General features: G+C 41.7%; 1 protein-coding gene across 1 annotated transcript in view; it reads left to right on the plus strand.

Annotated features, from left to right (window-relative positions):
* Window positions 1-25,269, plus strand: part of SLC19A1 (solute carrier family 19 member 1) — a 45,322-nt gene extending 20,053 nt beyond the window's left edge. Inside the window, exons 3-6 of the mRNA XM_082261325.1 lie at window positions 8,424-9,177; window positions 13,894-14,086; window positions 17,433-17,574; window positions 24,460-25,269. Coding sequence (XP_082117451.1) covers window positions 8,424-9,177; window positions 13,894-14,086; window positions 17,433-17,574; window positions 24,460-24,642 — 1,272 coding nt within the window. The 3' untranslated portion in view covers window positions 24,643-25,269. The remainder of the gene's footprint in view (window positions 1-8,423; window positions 9,178-13,893; window positions 14,087-17,432; window positions 17,575-24,459) is intronic.
* Window positions 25,270-25,702: the final 433 nt, after the last annotated feature.

Below are 25,702 nucleotides of genomic sequence, written 5' to 3' on the forward strand. Positions count from 1 at the left end.
GCAGAGCAGTGATTTCAGCAGTCTGTAATCAGGATATTTGGCTTTGGCAGAGACTTTCACACATACTTTACTAGCTGAGGAATGTTGTAAGCTGCTGTAAAAGCATGTGAACTGTAACCTTTGTCCATTCTTTTTAAAATTAGACTTCAGTCATCTGGTCACAAACATTTTACCATCTTGGCACTTGCTGTGTAATATGGGAGCAGTAAATTGTGCCAAATCTTCATGTACTTGTAAAATAACAGCTGATCCATAGCTAATAGTTGTTGGTCCCAGTCAGACTGGTTCTGTAGTATTAAAGTGGCTCTAAAGCCTAAACATTCCCTCCATTAGGGCAAAAAAATGTTTAGGTAGTAATATCCCCCCCCCCTTATACCTAACTGAGCCTTCACTCGATCCAGCGCATTCTGTAACTGCTCTCCCCGCTGTAGCAGGCTTTGCTGAGGCAGTGATAGCCATTGGCTCCTTCTACTGTTAGTCAAATCCTGTAATTAAGGGGTGGGGTCAGGCTGCACTGGAGGGGTGGGGCCAGGCTGCACTATCTGTTGTCTATGAATGCAGGCAGTATATCTCGGGATCTTGCCCACAGTGAAGTGACTGACCTTATGCGATAAAGAGATTAAACAAATCCTCCTACATATGTTGTACATATTTATCTGCAGTCTTCTCATCTTTACATCTATTCAAAGTGTAGAATTTTCTAAAGCTTGTCTGAGAGTTCAGAAAAAACAGGGCAGAGAGCTGAAGTTAAGGCAGTCAATTAACTGGAGGTCACTCCTACTTTTTTTTTTTTTTTTTTTTTCAGGAAAACTTGTCAGACGTGATTCATGCTGATATCAGAATAATAAAGCAGCAGACAAAAATTACACTTATGCCGGATACACACGAGCCGAATGTTGGGAGACAAAGGCCGGATTCAAAAGAAAAAAAACAGCCAACATTCGGCCCATGTGTCTGTCAGGCCTATCCGACAGAAGCTGGCCAAACGACCGGCTTCTGTCAGAAGGTCTTGCTGGAAGACCAGCAGCCCAACCGACTCCGATCAGCCCTTTTAGCCAATGTTAGAGAGTGCTGATTGGAGTGTTCTGGCGTGGGGCCATCCCCTTGTCAGAATACAACAGCTCAGAGGGAAGATCGCTGAACTAACCTCGCATGGTTAGTACAACAGCTCCGAACAGAGCCGACAACTTTTTTTTTTTTTTTTTGGGGTTGAATGAAAAAAACGAATAGTTTATACTCAATTTTAGTGCTCTTAATTTAAGGAAGAACACATAGAGGGAAATGGTTTGTCCATACTTAATGTCTGAGGTTTACAACCACTTTAGACGAGTGCTGACACTACAGTTGATGGTTATATTTTAGACCCCGTTGTGTCCACTGTAGACCATCTGGAGGGACAAAAAAGTGTGGATGCTTAGGGTTAAGCCTGATAGGTTGATTAGGCGAACTAATATGTGCCAAATCAAGACAGTAGGGACAAACGCTGGTTATAAAGTTAGGTCCAAATATACACTGCTCAAAAAAGTTAAAGAGACACTTTTAATCCGAGTATAGCGTGAAGTCAATTAAACATCTGGGATATTGATCTGGTCAGTTAAGTAGCAGAGGGGGGGGGGGTGTTAATCAGTTTCAGCTGCTTTGGGGTAATGAAATAAACAGGTGCACTAGATGGGCAATAATGAGACAACCTCCAAAACAGAAATAGTTTTACAGGTGGAGGCCACTGGCATTACCTACTCACGTTTTTGACGGTTTTTCACTTGTTTAGCATTTGGCCTGGGTCAGTGTCACTACTGGTAAAATGAGGCAATGCCTGGACCCTATAGAGGTTGCACAGGCAGTCCAACTCCTCCAGGATGGCGCATCAATACGTGCCATTGCCAGAAGGTTTGCTGTGTCTCCCAGCACAGTCTCAAGAGCATAGAGGAGATTCCAGGAGACAGGCAGTTACTTTAGGAGAGCTGGACAGGACTGTAGAAGGTCCTTAATCCATCAGCAGGACCAGTATCTGTTCCTTTGTGCAAGGAGGAACAGGATAAGCACTGCCAGAGCCCTACAAAATGACCTCTAGCAGGCCACTGGTATGAATGTTTCTGATTGTTTGGTTAGAGACAGACTTCATGAGGGTGGTCTGAGCCGCTAGTGGGCCCTGTGCTCACTGCTTGGCACCGTGGAGCTCGATTGGCATTTGCCATTGAACACCAGAATTGGCAGGTCTACCACTGGTGCCTTGTGTTTTCAGATAAGAGCAGGTTCACTCTGAGCACATGTGAAAGATATGTGACAGTCTGAAGAAACCTTGGAGAATGTTCTGCTGCCTGTAACATCGTTCAGCATGACCAGTTTGAAGGTGAGTCAGTGATGGTCTGGGGAGGCATGTCCATTGAGGGATGCAGAGACCTCTACAGGCTAGACAATGGAACCCTGACTGCCATTAGGTATCGGGATGAAATCCTTGGATCCATGGTCAGACCCTACACTGGTGCAGTGTGTCCTGGGTTGCTCCTGGTGCATGACAATGCCTGGCCTCATGTGGCGAGTGTATGCAGCCAGTTCCTAGAGGATGAAGAAATTGATGCCATTGAATGTCCCCCATTCTCGCCCGATCTAAATCCAATAGAACACCTATGGGACTTTATGTTTTGATCCATCCGGCGCCGCCAGGTTGCACCTTAGTCCTTTTAGTAGCTCAAAGATGCCCTGGTCCAGATCTGGGAGGAAATACTTTGGGACACCATCCATCGTCTCGACATTGTCAGGCATGCATACAAGCACGTGGGGGCCATACAAACTATTGAAGACCATTTTGAGTTGCTGCAATGAAATTTTCACTTTAATTTTCGGGGTGTCTTTGAATTCAGCCCTCCAGTATGTTGATGATTTTCATTTCCATCAAATGATGTGGCATCCTATCGTTCCTAACACATTACTCAGTCCAAATCCGTATAGATATCCAGCATATTTGTCCCCCTAGAGATCTAATGTCTTTTCAAAGTGTTCCTTTATTTATTTCTTAAGCAGTGTATTTGGACACAGGCACAATTTTCATACTTTTGGCTCTGTATGCCACCAGAATAAAATTAAAATGAAAACAATCCAGATTCATTTGTAGTGCAGACTTTTAGCTGTAATTCAAAGAGTTGAACATAAACCTCAATTACAAATTTTAGGAACTGCAATCATTTTTATACATAGTCCCCCCCATTTTCAGGGGCTCAAATGTAATTGGACAAAGTAATATAATTCATAAATGTTTCATTTTAAATATTTTTTGAGAATCCTTTACTGACAATGACTGCCCGAAGTCTGGAACCCATGGACCTTACCAAAGACTTGGTTACCTCATTTCTGATGCTTTGCCAGGCTCTAACTGCAGCTGTCTTCAGTTGTTCTTTGTTTGTGGAACTTTCTGCCTTTTAGCTTTGCGTTCAGCAAGTGAAATGCATGCTCAGTTGGGTTTGGATCAGGTGACTGACTCGGCCATTGCAGAATATTCCATTTCTTTTCATTCAAAAGTTCCTAGCTTGCTTTTGCTGTGTGTTTTGGATCATTGTCTATCTGTACTGTGTGCAACTTTGCAGCATTTGGCTAAATCTGGGATGACAGTATATCTCTAAAAACTGCAGAATTCATCCAGCTGCTTCTGTCACTTCATCAATAAACACCAATGACCCAGGGCCTCTGGAAGCCATGCATGCTCATGCCATCACACTGCCTCCACCGTGTTTTACAGATGATGTTGTGTGGTTTGGATCATGAGCTGTTCCAAGCCTTCTCCACTCTTTTTCTTTCCTGTCATTCTGGCACAGATTAATCTTTGTTTCATCCGTCCAAAAATCCGTCCAAAGAATGCTTTTCCAGAACTGGTCTGGTTATTTTAGATGTTTTTTTTTTTGGCAAAGTCTAATCTGGCTTTTCTATTCTTTAGGCTTATAAATGGTTTTCACCTCGTAGTGAACCCTCTGTATTTGCTCTTGTGAAGTCTTCTCTTGATTGTAGATTTTGACAATGATCCGTCCACCTCCTGAAGTGTCCTTCACTTGTCTGGATATTGTGAATGGGTTTTGCTTTATCATAGAGCGGATCCTGCGATCATCCACCACTGTTGTCTTCCGTGGACGTCCAGGTCTTACTATGTTGCTGAGCTCACCAGTGCATTCTTTCCTCAGAATGTACCAAATTGCTGATTTGGTCACTCCAAATGTTGCTGCTATTTCTCAGTTTTTGAAGCCTTACAGTGGCCTGTTTCACTTGCATGGACATCGCCTTTGAACGCATGATGTAGGTTCACAGCAATATATTCCAAATGCAAATAAAACACTTCGAATCAACTCCAGATAGTTTACTTGCTTAACTGATGAAGAAATACCGAAGAAGTAGCCCACACCCAGCTATAATACCGCTTTTGATTCAATAGTCCAATTTCTTTTGGCCCTTGAAAAAGGGGATGGCTATTCTTAAGAACTGTAATTCCTAAACCCTTCCTCTGGTTTGAATGTACATACCCTCAAATTAAACCTGAGAGTGTGCACCTTCAGCCCATATCCATTATATAATTATAGCTTGAAAACGTTCTGGTAAATACCTGAAAAAAATAAAAAAAATGTGTGCCTATGTCCAAATATATATGGACCTAACTGTATATTTTTACTGATACTTTTATGCCTGTACATGAGATTGGCTGGCTAACATCTCGTGCAAAGAGATCATAGCAGCTTCCGTCTTAGTGGCTGCATTATTCAGTTGAGGGAAAAGTCACCAATTAAAATGTACACCAACTGAGCACCATAATAGTGAAGGCTGAGGTTGGGTAGGAACAAACTCTCTCGAGAGGTGGGGAGCTGCAAAGTCTCCAGTGAACGACGGCTGATTTAATGGGACCAGAGAAATGGGGAAGACAGTGCCAAGGTCTTTGAATACCCCCTTGGGGAAATAGTTTGATGAGTTGGACAAAATATACAAAAATTTGGAAGGGAAAATAATTTTAAATCGATTTTCTCTCTTAAGAGAATGTTTAAGCCACAGTGTGGTTTTGGTATAGAGTGAAATTATACATGGTAACAAATTATTATATTTCTAGTGATTATTATATTTCTAGTGGGAATTAAATATCCATGCCTAAATACTTAAATGTGTTTGTAGCCTGCAAGGGGCAGTTTGGGTCCAAAGGGAATATATGTGATTTGGACCAATTAAATTTGAACCCTGAGTAGTGCCCAAAATTCTTAATAATGCATAACAGCTCAGCTATAGTACATTGTGGGTCAGACCAGTACAACAGCGTACAAGGGGTCTCTTTCTTCCAACACGCCAAACTAGACACCTTTCAGCAATGGTGAAGTCCAAATCGGTTTTGCTAATGGTTTCATTGCATTCCATTGCGTATTTGGCTGCTTGCCTGGAGTTCCAAATCAAACACTGCCCGGCCTATTGCAAAGATATATCTGGGCGGTGGTTAAATTGTTCTGACTGGACATCGTATGACTTCCTTCAGAATATGCGCAGCGAATGGTGGTACGCATCTCAGATCATGGTAAAGAGCCTATGACGTCTGATCACAGTGTAAATAGGAAGTGCCAGTTATCGCCATTCCTCTACTCATGCTGACACCGCGTGAGTACAGGGGAGCCGATTAACGGCTTTCCTGACAAGGGAGATCTGCTGTAAGGGGGGATGGGTGCGCTGATAGTGTGTTGAAGCTGCTCCCGGTATTCAGTGCTTTTGAATATAGATAAATGTATATGTGGTGTGGGGTGCGCTAAACAACAAATAATGAATATATAACATATATCTATGTGTGAACCAAATCAACAAAAGTAAATATATATAGCATATATCAATCTGTGAAGCCAATTAATAATGCAAATCAATTGGTGCATAAACATAAAAGTTCATAAGTGTCCATAAATATTGTGCAGGTGAGTAGAATTGTATTCTATCCAAATAATACGTGTATCCACCACCGAGTGAAATTCATCCTTACCAAACGGAAATAAATAAGGTGCAACTATATTTTCTTGTGCTGAAAAAATATCCAATCTCCTTGTGAACAAACACCATGTGTAAATCACCAAGAACTCCTGTCTCAGTAGAAGTCCTATGGGAAGAAACCGGTCAGATTAGGAGGCGCACACGTCACACACAACTTGCGGTCCGTGCTGCAGCCGGCCGCAAGCCTTTGCAGGAATTCGTATGCCTATGTTTATGCTGAATACAAGACATCCAATTGTAAGTGCATTATCAACTGTTTTTTGAATAAATCTCAAGGGTAATACACTATTAGTCCCCTTTTTTCCTTTAATACACAGTGGTTTTGTGAGCTTGTAAAGAAGGATGAGGCTGTGTTTCTTGCTGGTACTCGTTGCCATCTAGTGGAGAAAGAAAGGTAGAGCGGTTCTACATCCCACTTCAGGATTTTAAAGAGGAAGCAAGGCGGTGGTTTCACTGAACAAGTGCATACCTATTACCATCTGGTAAGAGGCTAATTCTTGGTGATTTACACGTGGTGTTTGTTCACAAGGAGATTGGATATTTTTTCAGCACAAGAAAATATAGTTGCACCTTATTTATTTCCGTTTGGTAAGGATGAATTTCACTCGGTGGTGGATACACGTATTATTTGGATAGAATACAATTCTACTCACCTGCACAATATTTATGGACACTTATGAACTTTTATGTTTATGCACCAATTGATTTGCATTATTAATTGGCTTCACAGATTGATATATGCTATATATATTTACTTTTGTTGATTTGGTTCACACATAGATATATGTTATATATTTATATATTCATTATTTATTTGTTGTTTAGCGCACCCCACACCACATATACAAGGGAGATCTGCATTGATCAGTGAAATGATTATCTGTGTAACCCCACCAATGGTGTCAACTAGTGCCCATCAGTGCTGCCTATTAGTGCGGCCTCATCAGTGCACAGCAGTGCGGCTTTATCAGTGAAGGAGACAAATTACTTATTTACAAAATTTTATAACCGAAACGAAGATAAACCTTTTTTTTTTTTTTTTTCAAAGCTTTAATTCTTTTTTCATTTGTTTGCAAAAAAATAAAAAAATCTGTCATGATTTAATATCACAAAGCTCTGTCTAAAAAAAAAAAAAAAAAAAAAAAGATAAATTTTGTTTGGGTACAGCCATTGCACGACCATGCAATAGTCATTCAAAATGTGACTGTGCTGAAAATTAGCCTGGGCAGGAAGGGGTTAAAAGTTCCCTGTATTGAAGTAGTTTAAAGCCGATCTCGAGTTTATTATAAGAAACACACCATTTAACATAATTTTGTATACGTAATCAGCCTTGATATCTACTTCCATTTAATCCCATGTACTGAAGCGCCTAGACCAGGTGAATGAAGGTCAGCCTACAGAGCCTGTCAGGGCTGTACTGCATTATAGGAGGCAGGACCATAAAGATGACTTACGGATGTGATGCTACTCCTTCATTTTCAAGTCTTAAGTCTAGTACACACGCAACTTATATCGGCCGACCGATCGTCCGTCTTTTGTCCAGAGTGGTGTTTTGTTGGTTCAAATGTGCCTAGACTGCACACGAATTTTCTCGCCCAACAAAAATCTACTTCAGAAGGGATGTCGTGTTGGTTTGCTTTTTTTGTGTTTTCTTCTCTGAGCATGTCCAGACTTGCTCATAAGGTTTTTCCCTGTCGAAATCTGTACTGACTGCACGAAAATCGGCCGTGTTTTGACGGCGGACAAAAATTTTATAGCCTGCACACCAGATTTTTTTCGGCCGAAAAGTCGGAGTCGGTTGTCGGAAGCATCATACTAACAAGCCGAAAATCGGCAGATCGGTCGTCGGACGAAAATTCCCTGCCGATTTTCGATGCGTGTGTACGAGGCTTTAGACTAGAGCTGTTCCTGGGTCAGGCTGTATTACGTATCTGAGAGCAATCTGCAGGGAGGACCAGGACCTGCAGTGCTGGCTGGAAGGGGTGCCTGGGCGATAAGACTGGCTAATCAGAATTCTAACTTTAGTAAGTAAAACATGGATTTGTATTTAACAAATTTCCTTTTAACTCAGCGTAATGATTCAGGGTTTTTTTTTTTTTTTTTTTAAAGCTTTTTATTACTATCTCTACTTTTACTGTGGATATCCCCCCTTTATATCCTGTCCTGATGGCACTGTGTTTGCCTGTATTGACAGAGTGTCACTGTACTAGGAAGTACACCACAAAAAATGTAAGGGGCTTAAACCTTTTCCTACTCTATTGGAAAGTAAAGAAAAAAAAATTGGCTTTAGCAGGGCTTTAAAGAGTATAAATCTTCTTCCATCCCACCTCTTTATGACCTATATGCTATTTATTCCACATAAATCAACTCTCTATTAAGTCCCATTGGCATTTTTTAACCCTTTTTTTTTTTCTCCTTTGTTGTTCTTTTAGGTCACCAATGAAATTACCCCAGTGCTTAGTTACTCATACATGGCAGTATTGGTGCCAGTTTTTCTGCTGACAGATTACCTGCGCTATAAACCAGTATTGATCCTGCAAAGCCTCAGCCACATCTCAGTCTGGTTGCTGCTTATCTTTGGTACTGATGTCATTGCCATGCAGTTTATGGAGTTCTTCTACGGCATCACCATGGCAGCACGTGTCGCCTACTCATCCTACATATTCTCATTGGTAGCACCTGCCCGTTACCAAAGGGCAGCAGGATTCTCTCGGTCAGCTGTGCTCCTCGGGGTCTTCCTCAGTGCTGTGCTGGGGCAGCTTTGTATCTCATTGGGTGGTGTCCCTTTTCAGACTTTGAACTATATTTCTCTTGGCTTCATGATATTTGGATTGATACTCACCTTGTTTCTGCAACGCCCCAAAAGAAGCCTTTTCTTCAATAAAAATGTTTCTAAACTCGAGAATGGAATCAACAATTCGGAGCTGCAAAAGATAAATCCTGAAGGCAAGACTGGTGGCTGGTGCTCTAGATGGAGAGACTCTGTGTTCATCCGAATGATTACCGAGCTCAAAGGAATTTTCCGTCACCCCCAACTACGCCTCTGGTCTCTTTGGTGGATTTTTAACTCAGCCGGTTACTACCTTATGCTGTACTATGTTCAGATCCTGTGGAATGAAATTCACCCTACCAGAGACAACCGAAGGATATATAATGGGGGTGTTGATGCTGCTTCAACACTTCTTGGTAAGTTTCTGGTTGGGCTGTGCAAGATGATGTAGAATTCAACAGTCAGCCAGATTAAGTGTCAGTAGCTTTGGGTATGTGGTTTGTGGTATTTCTTTGGGTGTGCTTAACTTGACATAAAAGGTCTACTAATAAGAATACCAAACCCTTCAACAATATATACATAAAAGTAATATAAATATTATCCTCCACGATCTGCACTCAATGGTTCCACAAATCCTGAAATGAAAGGGTAATAGGAAAAGTCTCACATGGTCTCACATACTGTCATAAAAAAACATCTTTATTGTGGACAATAAATAATATACTTCCAAAATGTCAGAAGACTGTAGGCATAGCACGCAATTTGCAATAGAACACTGTAGCTGGCTCAGTAGTGTAAAAAGCCCAAGAGGTCCAAAGAATTGCATATAGTTGCATTGTGTTTGTGCCTGACCTGGGTAGGAGTTGGGAAGCTGGCGGACCTCTCAGGTTCTTTGCAGTGCTGATCCAGCTACACAATGTTCTGGGACAATCTCATTCAAACTTCACATTAAAAAATTCAGATTTTCATTTTTAAAGTAAACCTGTGACTGGGCTATGGACATTCAAGTATTCATATACTCTTTCTAAACCGTAAATTAGATTTAGCACAATCCCTCACTAGTCTCTGTAGCTTTAGAAACTGGAAACATTTATACTAACATTTTAGTTCAGAGAACCTGTAATAGTGTGTCTATTCTTAACCATCGGTCGTGCGACGCTGTACCTAAATAAAATTTACTTTTTTTTCCCCACAAATGGAGCTTTCTTTTGGTGGTATTTGATCACCTGTGCAATTTTTTTTTTTTTTGTTGCTATAAACAAAAAGAGCAACAATTATGAAAAAAAATATATATATATATTTTACTTTCTGCTATATAACATTCCCAATTAAAAAAATGTAAAAATCGAATTTTTTCATCATTTTAGACCAGTTTGTATTCTGATACATATTTTTGGTAAAATAAAATCCCAATAAGCGTATTTTGATTGGTTTGCGCAAAAGTAATTTCGTCTATAAACTAGGGGAAAGATTTAGGTCATTTTTATTGATAACATTTTTTAACTAGTAATGGCAGCGATCAGCGATTTTTAGCGGGACTGCGACATTGTGGCGGACAGATCGGACACCTAACTGACATTTTTGGGGGGACCAGTGACATTGGTACAGTAATCAGTGCTAAAAATATACTCTGTTACTGTAATATTGACACTGGCAGGGAAGGGGTTAACCCAGGGGCGATCAAAGGGTTAAATGTATGCCTAGGGTGTGTTTTCTAACTGTGAGGGGGATGGGTTTGTGGAATCAACACAAAGACCTATGATCCTAAATAGGAGGAACACAGGCACTCAGTATTGATTCCTGAGAGAACAGCAGTCTGCTGTGTTTACAACAGCAGACCGCCGTTCTCTCTTCACAGGGAGCGATCGCGGGTGCCCGGGGGCCCCATAGTCTCTCTCGCGGTACGCACAGAGCCTGCCGTGGGCGGTCGGCAAGTAGCGAAAATGTATTTATAGATAGATATATATATTTTTTTTTCTATTTTTATTTTTTATATTAGATGCTCTATTCTAGAACCGCCAGCAAAACAAATCCCGCTAGTTCTCTTCGAGGGGCAGGGTAGTTGTGTTTGCCAGTTGTAACTAGATTTGAACATTGTGAAACCTAGTTAAAGCTTGAGAAGCTATGCGTTATGCATTGTATATTAACGAGAGCAGATTTAGTACAGACTCCCTCTGCCATTGTGTTAGACTTGCAGTCAGCCATTACAACTTCTCCTGAGCGACATCAAAAAAACAATTTAAATATTTAAAAAATATATATATATATAATTTTCTTTTTTTTTTTTTAGGTATGCTGTGTGAACAAATACATAGTGGGGTTTTCCCAAATGTAACTGCAAAAGTGGAAATCTACATTAATGTTGATAGAAGTTAAATGTTATTGATCATTTTAGCAGTTTCACGTTAAGAATTCAGGTAGTGGAAGTGATAAGTGGTAGCGTTTGTATTCATATTGTGAATGCCTTTGATTTTAAGGACACTTTTGGAGAAATGGAAGACGGGTGGTGACAAAAGCCCTGGACTGAGAAATGTTGCTCTGGGGCCCTGGCATGGGGAAAAAAAAAGTACTGTAATAACACAGAAGTTCAGCAACTGGTACAACGTATTGTATTTAAGGTTTTCCTTAAAATTATCTCTCAGGTTATCTTTTTGTTGGGAAACCATCTTTTCTCTATCGTTCATTGATAGACGCAGTTCTCTGATCCATATCAGTAGGGTTTATTTATACTGCCCCCTACAGGAGTAGGACACTAGGCAGAAAAAAAGTTCTGGCTATGCCTATGGGCAGTCGGGAGGATACACCCTCTCACTTCCTGCATAGGATATCATTTTTAATCTGCCTAGTCAGGAGTTAGGACCTAGTTCCTTGCTGGGATCTTTGGTCCTGGCTTAATAGTATTTTTTTTAATGTAGATTGGGCTCCCCTTCACTCTTACTCGATGGCCCGAATCTAAGTCCCACCACTTACGTCACACGTCACTTCCGGTAGCAGTGGTTCCGGACCGTGGAATCGCTAAAGCGACCAGACCCTGCACGCTGACGGTGATCTTCCCAACTACGCAATGGGAGCTCTTTTTTTTTTATATTGAAAGCAAACAAACGCCTGTGAAGCATCTGAGTGGGGGACCCCGGGTGGGAATCCAGCCGTGGAATAACGGGGGGAGACCCCTCGGTTGGAACCACAACAGCTGTGCATCTCTGTCCAATGGCAAGCCATGCGGTAAGTGCTTTGCCTAGTGGGGGGGGCCACGGGTATTAGCACTTTCACCCATCACCACGCACATCGCCTTGTGGGACCACTGGGAGCACATATCACCCACCTTGTGTCACCCACCATATCACGGGCTCACAACCATATTTATAGCTGGGGGGAGTCTAATAAATTCATTCAGTCTTCACATCAAGGCAGACTCATCACTGGCACATTTCTTTAAGCACATATCACTTTATTAGGGCACTATACATTCACTAAAAGTTTGTGTGACTCATCTAAGGGTATCACACCATATTCCATAAATTACCCAGCACGCTGGCACTTTATCCAATAATATAATTTTCCACCCAAGCACATAGATTATTTTACTTTAGCCCTATGTGGATCATACCACAGCATGTTTTAAGCATTTACCCACATAGTACCAGGATTCAATACCCAGCACCTAACACCTTTCTCACACAGCACAGTGCACTTTTCTAAGACCCAATATATCTAATTGGCTCTTATGTGATTTTATGCCCAACAAGTATTTTTAGCATCTGGCACAGTTTGTTCTGTGCTTTTATGAGGATTTTAGGGTTTTAGGAGCATTTAAGCTGAAAAATAGTGGCAGTGCCGTTTACCAACAAACCTATATTCCTTCATTGCATTCTACCTCAATGGTAGGTTGGTGGCAGCTTAAACCACAAAACTCCATAGCGCAGGTACAGTATAAACTTCCTTCAAGAACAGGGCTGCCTGTACCTGCTGCGACTATTTCCAGATGGTTCAGTCGTGCAGGCTTATTCAATTAAGGGTCAGGTCCTACCTTTCCCTGTTTCGGCGCATTCTACTGGGGCACCTGGTGCCTCCTGGGCTTTTCACCATACAGGCATCTGAGCTTCAGGTTGCAAGACGGTTACCTGGGCCTATGGCCACACCACCCTGAATGAACCCGCTCTCGTCTGATCTCAGAAGCTAAGCAGGGTTCGGCCTGGTTAGTACTTCATCTGTTCACACCTTTACCAATTTTTTTGAGTTAGATGTGCTGGCATCTGCCGATGCCTCTTTTGGCCACAAAGTTTTTGCTGTCTGGAGGGCTTTTGGCCTTCCTTGAGGGTGTTTACTGTTGGTTCAGGGTGGCCTCATCTTTTGTTCTGTTGAGTCTTATGTTGCCTGGTCGGCTATGTTTAGCCTTGGGGACTTGTTATTTTCTGCTGTTCCCACCCCTCATTTTATGGCACTGCTTTGGGACGTCCTATTGGTATGGATCAGAGAACTGCGTCTGTCAATGAACGATAGAGAAAACTGGATTTTTGACTTGCCGTAAAATCCTTTTCTCATAAGTTCATTGACGGACGCAGTACCCGCCCCCTCTATATGAGTTGGGTTGGTGTTACTTTCTGACACTGCTTTGATACAAAACTGACATCCTAATCCTATGCAGGAAGAGAGAGGGTGTACCCTCCGGGACTGCCCATAGGCATGGCCAGAACTTTTTTTCTGACTAGTGTCCTACTCCTGTAGGGGGCAGTATAAACCCTACTGAAATGGATCAGAGAGATGCATCCGTCAATGACTTTAAGAGAAAAGGATATTACGGTAAGTCAAAAATCCAGTTTTTTTTTTTGCTATTTACGGTTGTCTCCTACTACCGAAAACTTAGCAAAGTAAAAAAAAAGAAAAATTCCTACTCCTGTAGGGGGCAGTAATACCCTATGGATATCAAGATATGGAATCTGCATCTGTCAATGAGTTTAAGAGAAAAGGATTTTACGGTAATCCAGTTATATGGGGGTCTGCTATTGATCTTTCACTCTCATGGAGTCCAAAACAATCAGAGGATCTGGCCATCTGTACATGTTTTGTAGCAGAAGATGATGCATAGAATTGGAAGTAGCAGTGTTGGTAACTTCTTTGTCCTTGGTCTCCAGGAGCCATGACCTCTTTTGCTGCTGGTTATGTGAAGATTCGCTGGAGTTTGTGGTCAGAATTGGTCATCGGGTCAGTGACCGCTTTGCAGGCTGGACTTCTCTTGCTAATGAACACGACTGCAAATATCTGGGTGTGTTACGTGGCTTATGTTCTTTTCCGGAGTTCCTATCAGTTTCTGGTTCCCCTTGCAATGTAAGTGTCTTTTATGTTTAGATTGGATACAGTGACATTTAGCAACATGAGGAAGTCCCAGGCTAGCATGCATATGACATTGCCACTTGTCCTTTTTAGAGACTTTGACAGTTCATGTTATTAAAGATACTTTAAGTCTGCAAAATTCTCACTAAAAATCGAATGTGCCAGAGTCAGAAAGTTCCTCAGTTTTTTATAATTTCTTGCTTGAGACATTGCAGTAGGCACAGAGAGAATACAGTGCTGGAACCAATAAGAATTCTGGCAACTCTTCAAACATTGTTTAACCACTTCAATACAGGGCCCTTTCACCCCCTTCCTGCCCAGGCCAATTTTCAGCTTTCAGCCAGCGCTGTCACAATTTGAATGACAATTGCACGGTCATTCTACACTATATCCATATGAAATTTTTATAATTTTTTTCACACAAATAGAGCTTTCATTTGGTGGTATTTAATCACCGCTGGGTTTTTGATTTCTTACTAAAAAGAAAAAAGACAGAAAATTTTGAAAAAAAAAAAAAAAGTTTTTCTTATTTTCTGTTAGTAAATTGTGAAAATAAGTAATTTTTCTCCTTCACTTATGTGCGCTGATGAAGCGGCACTGATGTGCGCTGATAGGCTGCACTGAGGTGGCACTTATGGGCACTGATGAGGTGGCACTAATATGCCACACTGATAGGTAGCACAGAAAGGTGGCACTGATGAGCACTGAAAGGCGGCACTGACGGATACTGATGGGCTACACAGATGAGCAGGCACTGAATGGCAGCACTATGGGCGCTGACGGTGGGCACTGTTTTTTTTTACGTTTTCTATAATCAGGGCACTGATGATCAGAGGCCGTTTTGGGGATGCCATAATATGACCTCATCCCAGAACGAGATCCGTACTGCTCTGCCGTCCTTTGGGCAGTAAGGGGTTAAGGTAAACCTTTTATGAAGTTCAAGGGCTGTCATTGCTGTTCTCTGCTTTTAAAAATACTAGTTTCTTGGCTGTCATGCTTTTGAATCACATCAACATGACTACACAGCTAAGAACAAGATTTTTTTTTTTTTCTCGCACTTTGCAGATCTGCATACTTGTTCTTAGTTTAGTGGTGCACCAAAATAAAAATTTTGGAACAAAACCAAAAATTCAGGGTGCACTTGGCTGAAAACCAAAATGGAAATTTATAAAAAAAAATAATCTATATATGTATATGTGTATATACAGTGCCTTGCGAAAGTATTCGGCCCCCTTGAACTTTTTGACCTTTTGCCACATTTCAGGCTTCAAACATAAAGATATAAAACTGTAATTTTTTGTGAAGAATCAACAAGTGGGACACAATCATGAAGTGGAACGGAATTTATTGGATATTTCAAACTTTTTTAACAAATAAAAAACTGAAAAATTGGGCGTGCAAAATTATTCAGCCCCCTTAAGTTAATACAATGTAGCGCCACCTTTTGCTGCGATTACAACTGTAAGTCGCTTGGGGTATGTCTCTATCGCACATCGAGAGACTGAAATTTTTGCCCATTCCTCCTTGCAAAACAGCTCGAGCTCAGTGAGGTTAGATGGAGAGCGTTTTGTGAACAGCAGTTTTCAGTTCTTTCCACAGATTCTCGATTGGATTCAGGTCTGGACTTTGACTTGGCCATTCTAACACCTGGATATGTTTATTTGTGAACCATTCCATTGTAGATTTTGCTTTATGTTTTGGATCATTGTCATGTTGGAAGACAAATCTCCATCCCAGTCTCAGGTCTTTTGCACACTCCATCAGGTTTTCTTCCAGAATGGTCCTGTATTTGGCTCCATCCATCTTCCCATCAATTTTAACCATCTTCCTTGTCCCTGCTGAAGAACAGCAGGCCCAAACCGTGATGCTGCCACCACCATGTTTGACAGTGGGGAAGGTGTGTTCAGGATGATGAGCTGTGTTGCTTTTACGCCAAACATAACGTTTTGCATTGTTGCCAAAAAGTTTGATTTTGGTTTCATCTGACCAGAGCACCTTCTTCCACATGTTTGGTGTGTCTCCCAGGTGGCTTATGGCAAACTTTAAACGACACTTTTTATGGATATCTTTAATAAATGGCTTTCTTCTTGCCACTCTTCCATAAAGCCAGATTTGTGCAGTATACAACTGATTGTTGTCCTATGGACAGAGTCTCCCACCTCAGCTGTAGATCTCTGCAGTTCATCCAGAGTGATCATGGGCCTCTTGGCTGCATCTCTGATCAGTCTTCTCCTTGTATGAGCTGAAAGTTTAGAGGGACGGCCAGGTCTTCGTAGATTTGCAGTGGTCTGATACTCCTTCCATTTCAATATTATCCCTTACACAGTGCTCCTTGGGATGTTTAAAGCTTGGGAAATCTTTTTGTATCCAAATCCGGCTTTAAACTTCGCCACAGTATCTCGGACCTGCCTGGTGTGTTCCTTGTTCTTCATGATGCTCTCTGCGCTTTAAACGGACCTCTGAGACTATCACAGTGCAGGTGCATTTATACGGAGACTTGATTACACACAGGTGGATTCTATTTATCATCATTAGTCATTTAGGTCAACATTGGATCATTCAGAGATCCTCACTGAACTTCTGGAGAGAGTTTGCTGCACTGAAAGTAAAGGGGCTGAATAATTTTGCACGCCCAATTTTTCAGTTTTTTATTTGTTAAAAAACTTTAAAATATCCAATAAATTTCGTTCCACTTCATGATTGTGTCCCAGTTGTTGTTGATTCTTCACAAAAAATTACAGTTTTATATCTTTATGTTTGAAGCCTGAAATGTGGCAAAAGGTCGCAAAGTTCAAGGGGGCCGAACACTTTGCCAAGGCACTGTGTGTGTGTGTGTGTGTGTGTGTGTGTGTGTGTGTGTGTGTGTGTATATATATATATATATGAGAGATTATCCAAGTTTTTAATCATTTTTCTAACACTTTTTCATAAAAAAAAAAATAAATAAATAACAATAATAATGCACTGCTTTTAAATTCTATGTATGCCTCAAATACTTTGCGCTTCCATTGCCCCATTTTTGGTACTTTATTTGATCAGTTAAAAAAAATTCACCTCCCCCATTGAAATGCCTTGTAATCGCTGCAAATTGCATGTTTTCAGTGGTCATTATCACCTTTTTTCCCCCCAACACTGAAAATGTAAACCACCGATAACCCTATTTTTGGCCAATTATATCAGTGCATCTCTGATTAGGTTAGAAGTCCTCATTAGCCTCTGTATTTTATTCTGACTTTAAATGTACCTTTTATTTGTGTCTAGCTGGCTTGTTTCCAAAGCTGACCTGTTTTGTTTATAGCTACTCGTGGGCATTGTAATGTTAATTTAAACTTTGTTTCAGCTTTCAGATTGCAAGCTCTTTGTCCAAGGAACTTTGTGCATTGGTGTTTGGGGTTAACACTTTCTTTGCTACGATCTTGAAGTCTATAATTACTCTTGTGATTGCTGACAAAAGAGGCTTGGCACTTTCCGTACACCCCCAGGTAATATAGAAGTGGTTGTGCAACAATGTCATAACACAGTTCAGATTGAGACATTGTGTAAACAGCCAGTTACTTTACTTATGAAGACAATGATATGTGTGTTAGGCTGGCCATGATTAGATCTCTCTCTCTCTAAAGCCTAGTATGCACGGGCCAAATGTCAGGGCGACATTGGCCGGGTTCAAAAAAACTGGTTGACAATTTGGCCGTGGCAATGGCTGAGAGCGCTGACAGGAGTGTTCTGGCGGGGGATCCCCCTGTCGGAACACAAAAGAACAGCAGGGGAGATCGCTGTACAAACACTGGATTGTAAGTACCTCAGCTCCGACCTGAGTTGTCTTTTTTTTTTTTTTTGCCTGGTGGCAGGGGGCAGCTGGCTTGCTGAAACGTTCAGTGTGTAAGTTGCTGGGAGGCAGAGAGTTTCGCAGTAAGGAGGTGCAGTGGTAAGGGTGCTGGGTTGCAAGGATATGTAATGTCATGGTCCAGAATGCCAGGTGACTGAGGTCTTCTTAGGTGCAAATGAAAAAGCTTCTTGTAAGCTTGCAGGGGAGCTATTCTGACCGAGCGCCACCAAGTAGAGGGTAGGGTTCTGCACCACATCACCCACTGATCCAAAGTAAGTGCAGAGGTTTTTGTTTGCATGGCAAAAGGGTTATTAGGATTAAGTTATTTGAAAGCATACCTAGCCTTTAGGTCTCTTTTGACCTATGCATTGCACTAATCTTAATTTTACAATGTAATATCTCAACAAGGGTGCACTGTGGTACAGTAGATGCTAGGGAACCTGCACCACAATAGAACATGGTTTGCCTTGTGGTGCGCTGGAAAAAAAAATAAAGTGCAGGATTGGTTTTATTATTATAACAAGACAAAAAGATTTCCAAGCTCTCCTTACCGACCAATCTGCGACCAACCGAATTGACCTGTCCAACAGTACGGGTTTAGTTGCACACATTTGCAAATACATGCGTAAGCCTCAGAGCCCCGTCAAGGCACCCCATTATCTGTGGTCCTAACTCTAAATTCTGAGAGTCTACAACAATGGAAGCACATGCATTTAATGGACAAGTGTAGGACAGATATACCTGAAGGGAGCCCACCCCTTCTTAAAGGCGCAGGGGCACACTGAACATCCAGCCTATTGCACAATGGCAGCAAAGATGTCAGTGCGTTGCCTGGTCAATATAGTCTATAACAAAAAAAACTGGTTACTGTCCACACCTGTAACTGGTCTCTGCAGCAAGGAGCATTGGAAGGGCGATGCATATAACAAGACAAAAAGATTTCCAAGCTCTCCTTACCGACCAATCTGCGACTAACCAAATTGACCTGTCCAACAGTATGCGTTAAAAACAGGGGTTTAGTTGCACACATTTGCAAATACATGCGTAAGCCACAGAGCCCCGTCAAGGTACCCCATTATCTGTGGTCCTGGTTTTATTATTGCCGTGGTTTGACCGCTTATTCTTGTTGAACTGGCTGCTCTAACATAGCACACATTAACATGCATGATACCACATATTATCACATGAAATGTTGACATTCATACAGGCATACTGTTCTGTACACCTGTGCAAAGGGCCATCTTTACCCGGACAGGAGTTACCGGTGTTCCATGCAGGTATCCTGTTCAGATCATTGACAAGCAGGCAGCTGCAGGTATCCTCAAACACATCCTCAAGTGTACATCCATGTAGTACTTGATACACATATCAGAATGGAGACTAACTGCGTTCTGATCAGTGCATCAGTCGCGAACAGATGTACATATGCTTGGAGATCCATGCCGCTCTCTGTCTGTCATTGATTTGAACCGGCTGTATATTAAACACCTGTGCCTCTTGTGCATTTAAAAATGGTCCTTTGCATGACTGTATCTATCAATATGCCCATATGAATGAGGCCTTGATAGGTTGATCTGTACTGCTGGCCATGTGATATGTGGACCTAAGGCCCGTACACACGTAGCGATTTTCGGCCGTAAATATTCGGCCACCGACCAATCGGCCGATTGTCGGCTTGTTAGTATGATGCTTCCGACAACCGACTGCGACTTTTCGGCCGAACAGAATCTGGCGTGCAGACTTTAAAATTTTTGTTGGCCAGCACCAGAACGGCCGATTGTTCCTCAGTCAGTACAGAATTCGCCGACAAACAGCAGATGAGCAAGACTGGACATGCTCAGAGAAGAAAAAACACACGGAAAGTTAACCATCACATTACATCACTTCTGCAGTCGGCTGTTGTTGGCCGACAAAATTCGTGTGCAGTCTTTATCACTTTTCAACCGACAGGACAGCACCGGACAAAAGACGGCCGACAATCGGTACGTGTGTACGGGGCTTTAGGAGGACCTATTGCTCTCCTGGCCTCATAGAAGTCTTTTGGGCTCTATTGTGCAGACTGCAGGAACCAGCTCTCAGAAAAGAAAGTTTTCACAAATGCGTTTATCTGCATTTTTCTGCAGTAAATAGTGTGAAGTGTGGGAGCCACAAATTAACGGAAGTCTCCCATTGCTGATATCTGTGGAGATTCCTTCAGGTCTGCGCTAGGGGTAGAATAGTATTTTTACTATTGTACTGCTACGAATGCTCTAGGTATCGGCACCATTTTTGTTAATCCCAAGGCCTGATGCCTGATAGCATCAACATTTTAAATGTAGGCCATTGACATCCACATAAATAACAAGAGAGATCAAAAAGATTCCCTGGATCAACACACAATATTATAAAATTCCGACAATAGACAGTTCAGAGTTTGTTGTTTTAGATGTGTCAACCAAAACACCAGTCGATATACAGTGCGCAAAGCACTATCTGATGTGGTCCATGTGACCAAGGCATACATGTAAAGATGAAGATGGGTAGTCTACCAAGACGGTTACATAGTGGAACACTTGGTTGAACATTAAAAAATTGCAGCTTTATTAGAAAACTATAGCACACTTCAAAAACAAAGTGATTACTTTCACCCAAGTAAAAAATTAGACAACGTTGTTTATGATCAGGCCAAAAACAGACACTCTGCAAGTAGTCTAAAAGGCTATCTAAAAGGTGAGTGCAGGGAAAAGAGTAATGATTGACTTCCACAAGTAGTGGGGTACATGTACATAAGTGCAGTATGCCAACTGGTTGGAATTACTCCGTAGATGCCACTTGTTCCGTACTATAGCAGTGGAAAAAGGTTAGAATGTGGCTGCGTGACAGATATTAGCAAATGAGCATGAAGGAATGTCTGGGTAACTGGGGGTAATAGCGTAGGGTAATGAGCATTCTCAGTTATTCGCACAAAGGCCTCAAAAAAACAGCTGTTGAATAACGGCCACTGCTGCTTGTCAGTGGATGTATGTTGATTAAATGGGAGGATAAGAGCCTGGGTACATGGGTAAGTAGGGAAAAGTCCAGGTAACTGCCTAATGGAGTGACAGGTCTATGCTATAGAAGTAGAACCTAAAGGAATTTAGTGGTGATTGGCTAACGAAACGTGTCAGCATGGCATCCACATGCAGGTGGACACGGGCAGATGATCCAGTGGTTGCTGAATCTATTACGGACCGTTGGATGGTGATGTGGGTGATCTTGGATCCGGTTTGATGCAGTGTAGTGGAGTAGGATGCGTTCAACGCGATCAAGGTGGTAAGATGTTCCTCTACCCTATCTACTTCTATACAATAGACCTGTCACTCCATTGAGCTGTTACTTGGACTTTTCCCCACTACCCAGGCACCCAGGCTCTTATCCTCCAAATTAATGAGCATACATTCACTGACCAGCAGCAGTGGCCGTTATTCAACATCTCTTTTTTGAGGACTTTGCCTTTGTGCTAATAATTGAGAATGCTCATTACGCCATGCTATTACCCCCAATGTGGGTTACCCAGGCATTCCTCCATGCTCATTTTCTAATATCTGCCACGCAGCAACTCTCTAACCTTTTTCCACTGCTATAGTTCAGGACCAGTGGCATCTACGGAGTAATTCCAACCAGTTGGCATACTTCCCTTATGTATATGTACCCCACTACCTTTGGAAGTTAGACACTCCTTTCTCTGGATTTACTTTTTAGATAGCATTTTTAGACTACTTGCAGAGCGTCTGTGTGCATGGGCGTGTGTGCAGCTGTAAGACCTGACCATAGACAACATTGTCTAATTTAAACTCTTGCTTGGGTGAAGGTAATCCCTTTGTTTTGTATTGTGCTATAATTTTCCAATAAAGCCGTAATTTTTTTTTTTTAATGTTCAACCGAGTGTTCTACTATACGACTGTCTTGGTAGACTACCCGTCTTCATTTTTACACAGTGCAATCCACAGCCACCACACCCAGCGGGAAGAACATCCAGAGCAGTTCCTGAAGCATGTGAGTGCTGCTTCTCACACAGAAACTAAGCTCACGCCACCAACACAAGCCTAGTCCAGCTAGAGATACTGCCTACTCCTGAGTAAAACAGATGGAAGTAGGCTAACATCTGAGGTCCTATGCACTTTATTTGGTCCCAGAAATTAGCTTTATATTGCATATAGGCAGCATTTATCAGTTACGAGTCTTCAATGAGCAGTTTGACTTTGGAGGGGGTCTTTATCCTGAAGGAGTGCTGACAACCCCAGCCGATAAGGGTGATCTCAAAATGGCAGCACTGACACTTACTGTGTGATGCTTATCTTCATATCAGTCCTCTTGGAATGTGACTTCCACTTGCAATTTGTGTTTTAAGGTGAAAGCTCAAGTGCAGTCATACTTATTGTTTCAGTAATTACTGAGTCACAAATCTGGAACAACAATGCAGACAATCAGCTCAAAGTAGAACTTCACCTAAAAGGGGAAGCTCGGTCCTTCCTCCTCACAACCCCCCCCCCCCCCCTCTCCCCCAGACACATTTGGCATGTATTGTATGTACCCCCCCCCCATCACAAGTCCCAGAACACTGCAGAACTACTCGGTGGCCAGCTGGCTGTGAAGCCGCAAGCAGTCACAGCTAAGATGTAAGATGCCATCACTGGGGTCCAAAGGTTCAGGTAAACACAGCACCAATACAGTTTTTGTAGCTTCTGAGCTTCTGACTTAATTTTCTCACAGGTGATTGAAGCTCCTCTTTAAGGACTTTTGACCTCTTTAACTGTTCTGAATTAGTGATTCATTAAGTGGTAAAGCAAGGATAAGAATTACAATCTCTGCACCTTTTAGGCAGCCCACAGATAAGTCAGTGTTTTTCATTCAATCAGTGTGAATGGGGGAATCCTCCATGCCAAGCTATTGTACTCTTACAGCGGTGAGACTTCCCCGCTGCCAGAATACACTGCAGCTATAACCTGCAGCGCTGAACGAGTGGGGAAAATCGAAAAAATGTTTGTTCAGTCCTAAGTGTCTGGATGTATGTTGCTAACATCCAAGTTTGATATAGCAAAAAAGAGATTCCCCTAGGTGGCGGGACTTTATGGGCAACAGAACATCCAAAAGGTAGTACAAACGTATATAAGTTTATTGAATTGACATTATAGAAATGCCAACAGTAAATACATAAACAAATTTGGTCATGTTAAAAACAAACACATGTACGGCTAACATTGTACATCACGTGACAAAAGGGACCAAGTAAGTGCCTGAATTCGGGCATGGCCTCCTTCAAAGGTCAGCTGGAACTCATTTCTAGGTACGAATAGAGAAAGTATATACATAGAATATCCAACAGTATATATGTTCATAGTATAGTCTATTACATTGCATCTGTTGTATAAAAAACATAAACTGAGCAATACGCACCACTATAGTCACTTTGCAAAGGTGTACAGAGCCATATATAAATGTTTCCACATTGGCTACAATGCAGCACAAAAATGCCAGTAAAGGCAGGAGCAAGGGACAATCCTCATAGGGTATATGTGTGAAAGTAATTCCCCAATGGTGGGAAAGCACCGTCGTCAGATGGATCCCACAAGGATCCTGGAAGGCCCATGTGGGACGTCTATAAACAAGCCTTGGAAAGACGAATGTATCCAAGTGAAACAGCAGACTGTAGTCTCAAGGGGTCTCCCTCTGAGTATAGACGTGGAGAGGATATCTGTTGGAATCCATAATATAGGGACCCCAGTTGATTAGGTGTGTATATATAGCAAAAGAGAAACCACCAGGAAGTGCCAGAGAGTGTTGCTATATACTCTGGGATAGAAGTGTCCTAGAGTGTGAGGAAAATCCAACAGGGTGGTGGTACAGAGTCCACTGATCGCCTTCTGTGCAACCCCTCTGCCCATACATGGATCGAAATTCATCCGGTCCCTTATGAAATGGCAGAGTTTTAATCCATCTATGGCCAGCTTTATACTAGTTGGAAACTGCAGCTTCTATATTTCTATACTACCAAATACCCTTTAAACAAAAAAAATAAACGAAGAACCTCTGTATTACACAATTGGGCTGTTGAATGAAAACGAAGCAAAGGAGGATGAACCAGTTTCCTAGAGCAGGTCCTATTATAAAATGTATTTTCCTATTGCAAGGTAACGAATCATAACCAGCACTGACACAGTTTTTGTAGCTGCTGACCTAATTTTCCCACAGGTGACTGAAGCTCCTCTTTAAGGACTTTTGACCTCTATAACCAGACTGACTGCTATTTATAACACCAGTAAGGTTACAAGATTAAGTAAGTAAGGTATGCAACATTCAGTATTCTACCAAGATTTGTACTCAAGCAAACTTTATTTAGTGACTCTGCAAATGGCACCAGTGCAGAATGCAAACGCCACATCAAATCAAAGTTTGATTGGCCACGTTCTGCTACTACATATAGCGCATTGCATTTTGCCTTCATTGAAAATAGTTTGTGTATGCACAGAAGCATTTTGACACTTACTTTATATTTGACTATACTTTTTATTTCCTCTCTCAGTTTTATGTTTATTTTGGCTACTTTACACTGCTGGCCGTCGTGTACCTTGGAGCATCTGTCTGGGTTATCATCCAACACAATCGACAGAAGAACACTGAAGCAGATGCCCAGGACCAGGCAGAAACCGCCAATGAACAAAAGGGGGCAACTAATAACATTGCTAGCAAAGATTCCCAAGCATGAAAGTCTGTTCATAGCCAGACTTAGGTAGACAGTATTACAGTGCTGGCCCATGCACAGCCAGCTTTCAAACAGGGTTACCGTTAGTGGATATGTTTAGGAATAGAGAAATCAGGCTGTGCTAGTATCAAGCTAAAATCTGTAAGCACAATGTGCTTTGTTTCCCTCTTGCACCATCCATCGATACAGGAGAGCTTCATGGGCCATATAGCCTTGAGTCATTCGATGTGGATGCTGCCTGGAGGACAGGTGAGAACTGACTGCATTCAATGCATTGAAGTGCCGCTAAAGACTCAGGAATTTGCTTCTGGTTTGCAAAGCAACAGGTGATTTTTATATATGATGTGAACAGATATTTAATAGAATAAGCCTCTAAGACCCAGAAAATAGTTTCTACCCGCTGCACCTATTTTAGCTGTTTCCTTTAACAAAGTTCTCCCTCTTAACCTCTGAATCACTGTATATTTTTTTTCCTCTAAAGGTTATTTTTATTGATCTCAGTTTTTAATCATTGCACTACTTGGATCTCTTCATTGGGTTATTTAGTAGGACTGTGAGATATGCACTTACACGTTTGGTTACTTACTGCACTTTGCATTGTTTTGTTAAAGCTCAACTCCAGCCAAAAACTGAGTTAGATCTTCTGTCGTCCCTTTTTTTTTTTTTTTTTTTTTTTAGCTGAAATGTCCCCTTGCTTCCTTCCATGCTGACGCAGCAAATGGATTGACATTGATGGTACATGCTACTGTGGTACATATAAGGGTCACAGGCAAAACTAGGAACTGTGAAGTACAAGTATACGCTGTCATTTCTGTAAACACAATTTGGTAGGGCCTTATAAGAAATACTGTAAATGAGTGATGGGCTCCCTCTACAGGGTAAAAAAGTGCACTTACATTTTCTAGAACGTTTATGTACAGTGAAATTTGATGATTCATAAAGGAAACACAGCTGTGCTGTGTAACACTGCTTCACGCCTCTGTAACACTTGGACCAAAATAAACACACTGAGAGGTTTGTTGAAACTGTTTTGTGTGTTATTGCTTGTGTATTTTACTAGAAT

The sequence above is a fragment of the Pelophylax lessonae genome (assembly GCF_965119305.1).
Source record: "Pelophylax lessonae genome assembly, chromosome: 6".
NCBI lineage: Eukaryota > Metazoa > Chordata > Amphibia > Anura > Ranidae > Pelophylax > Pelophylax lessonae.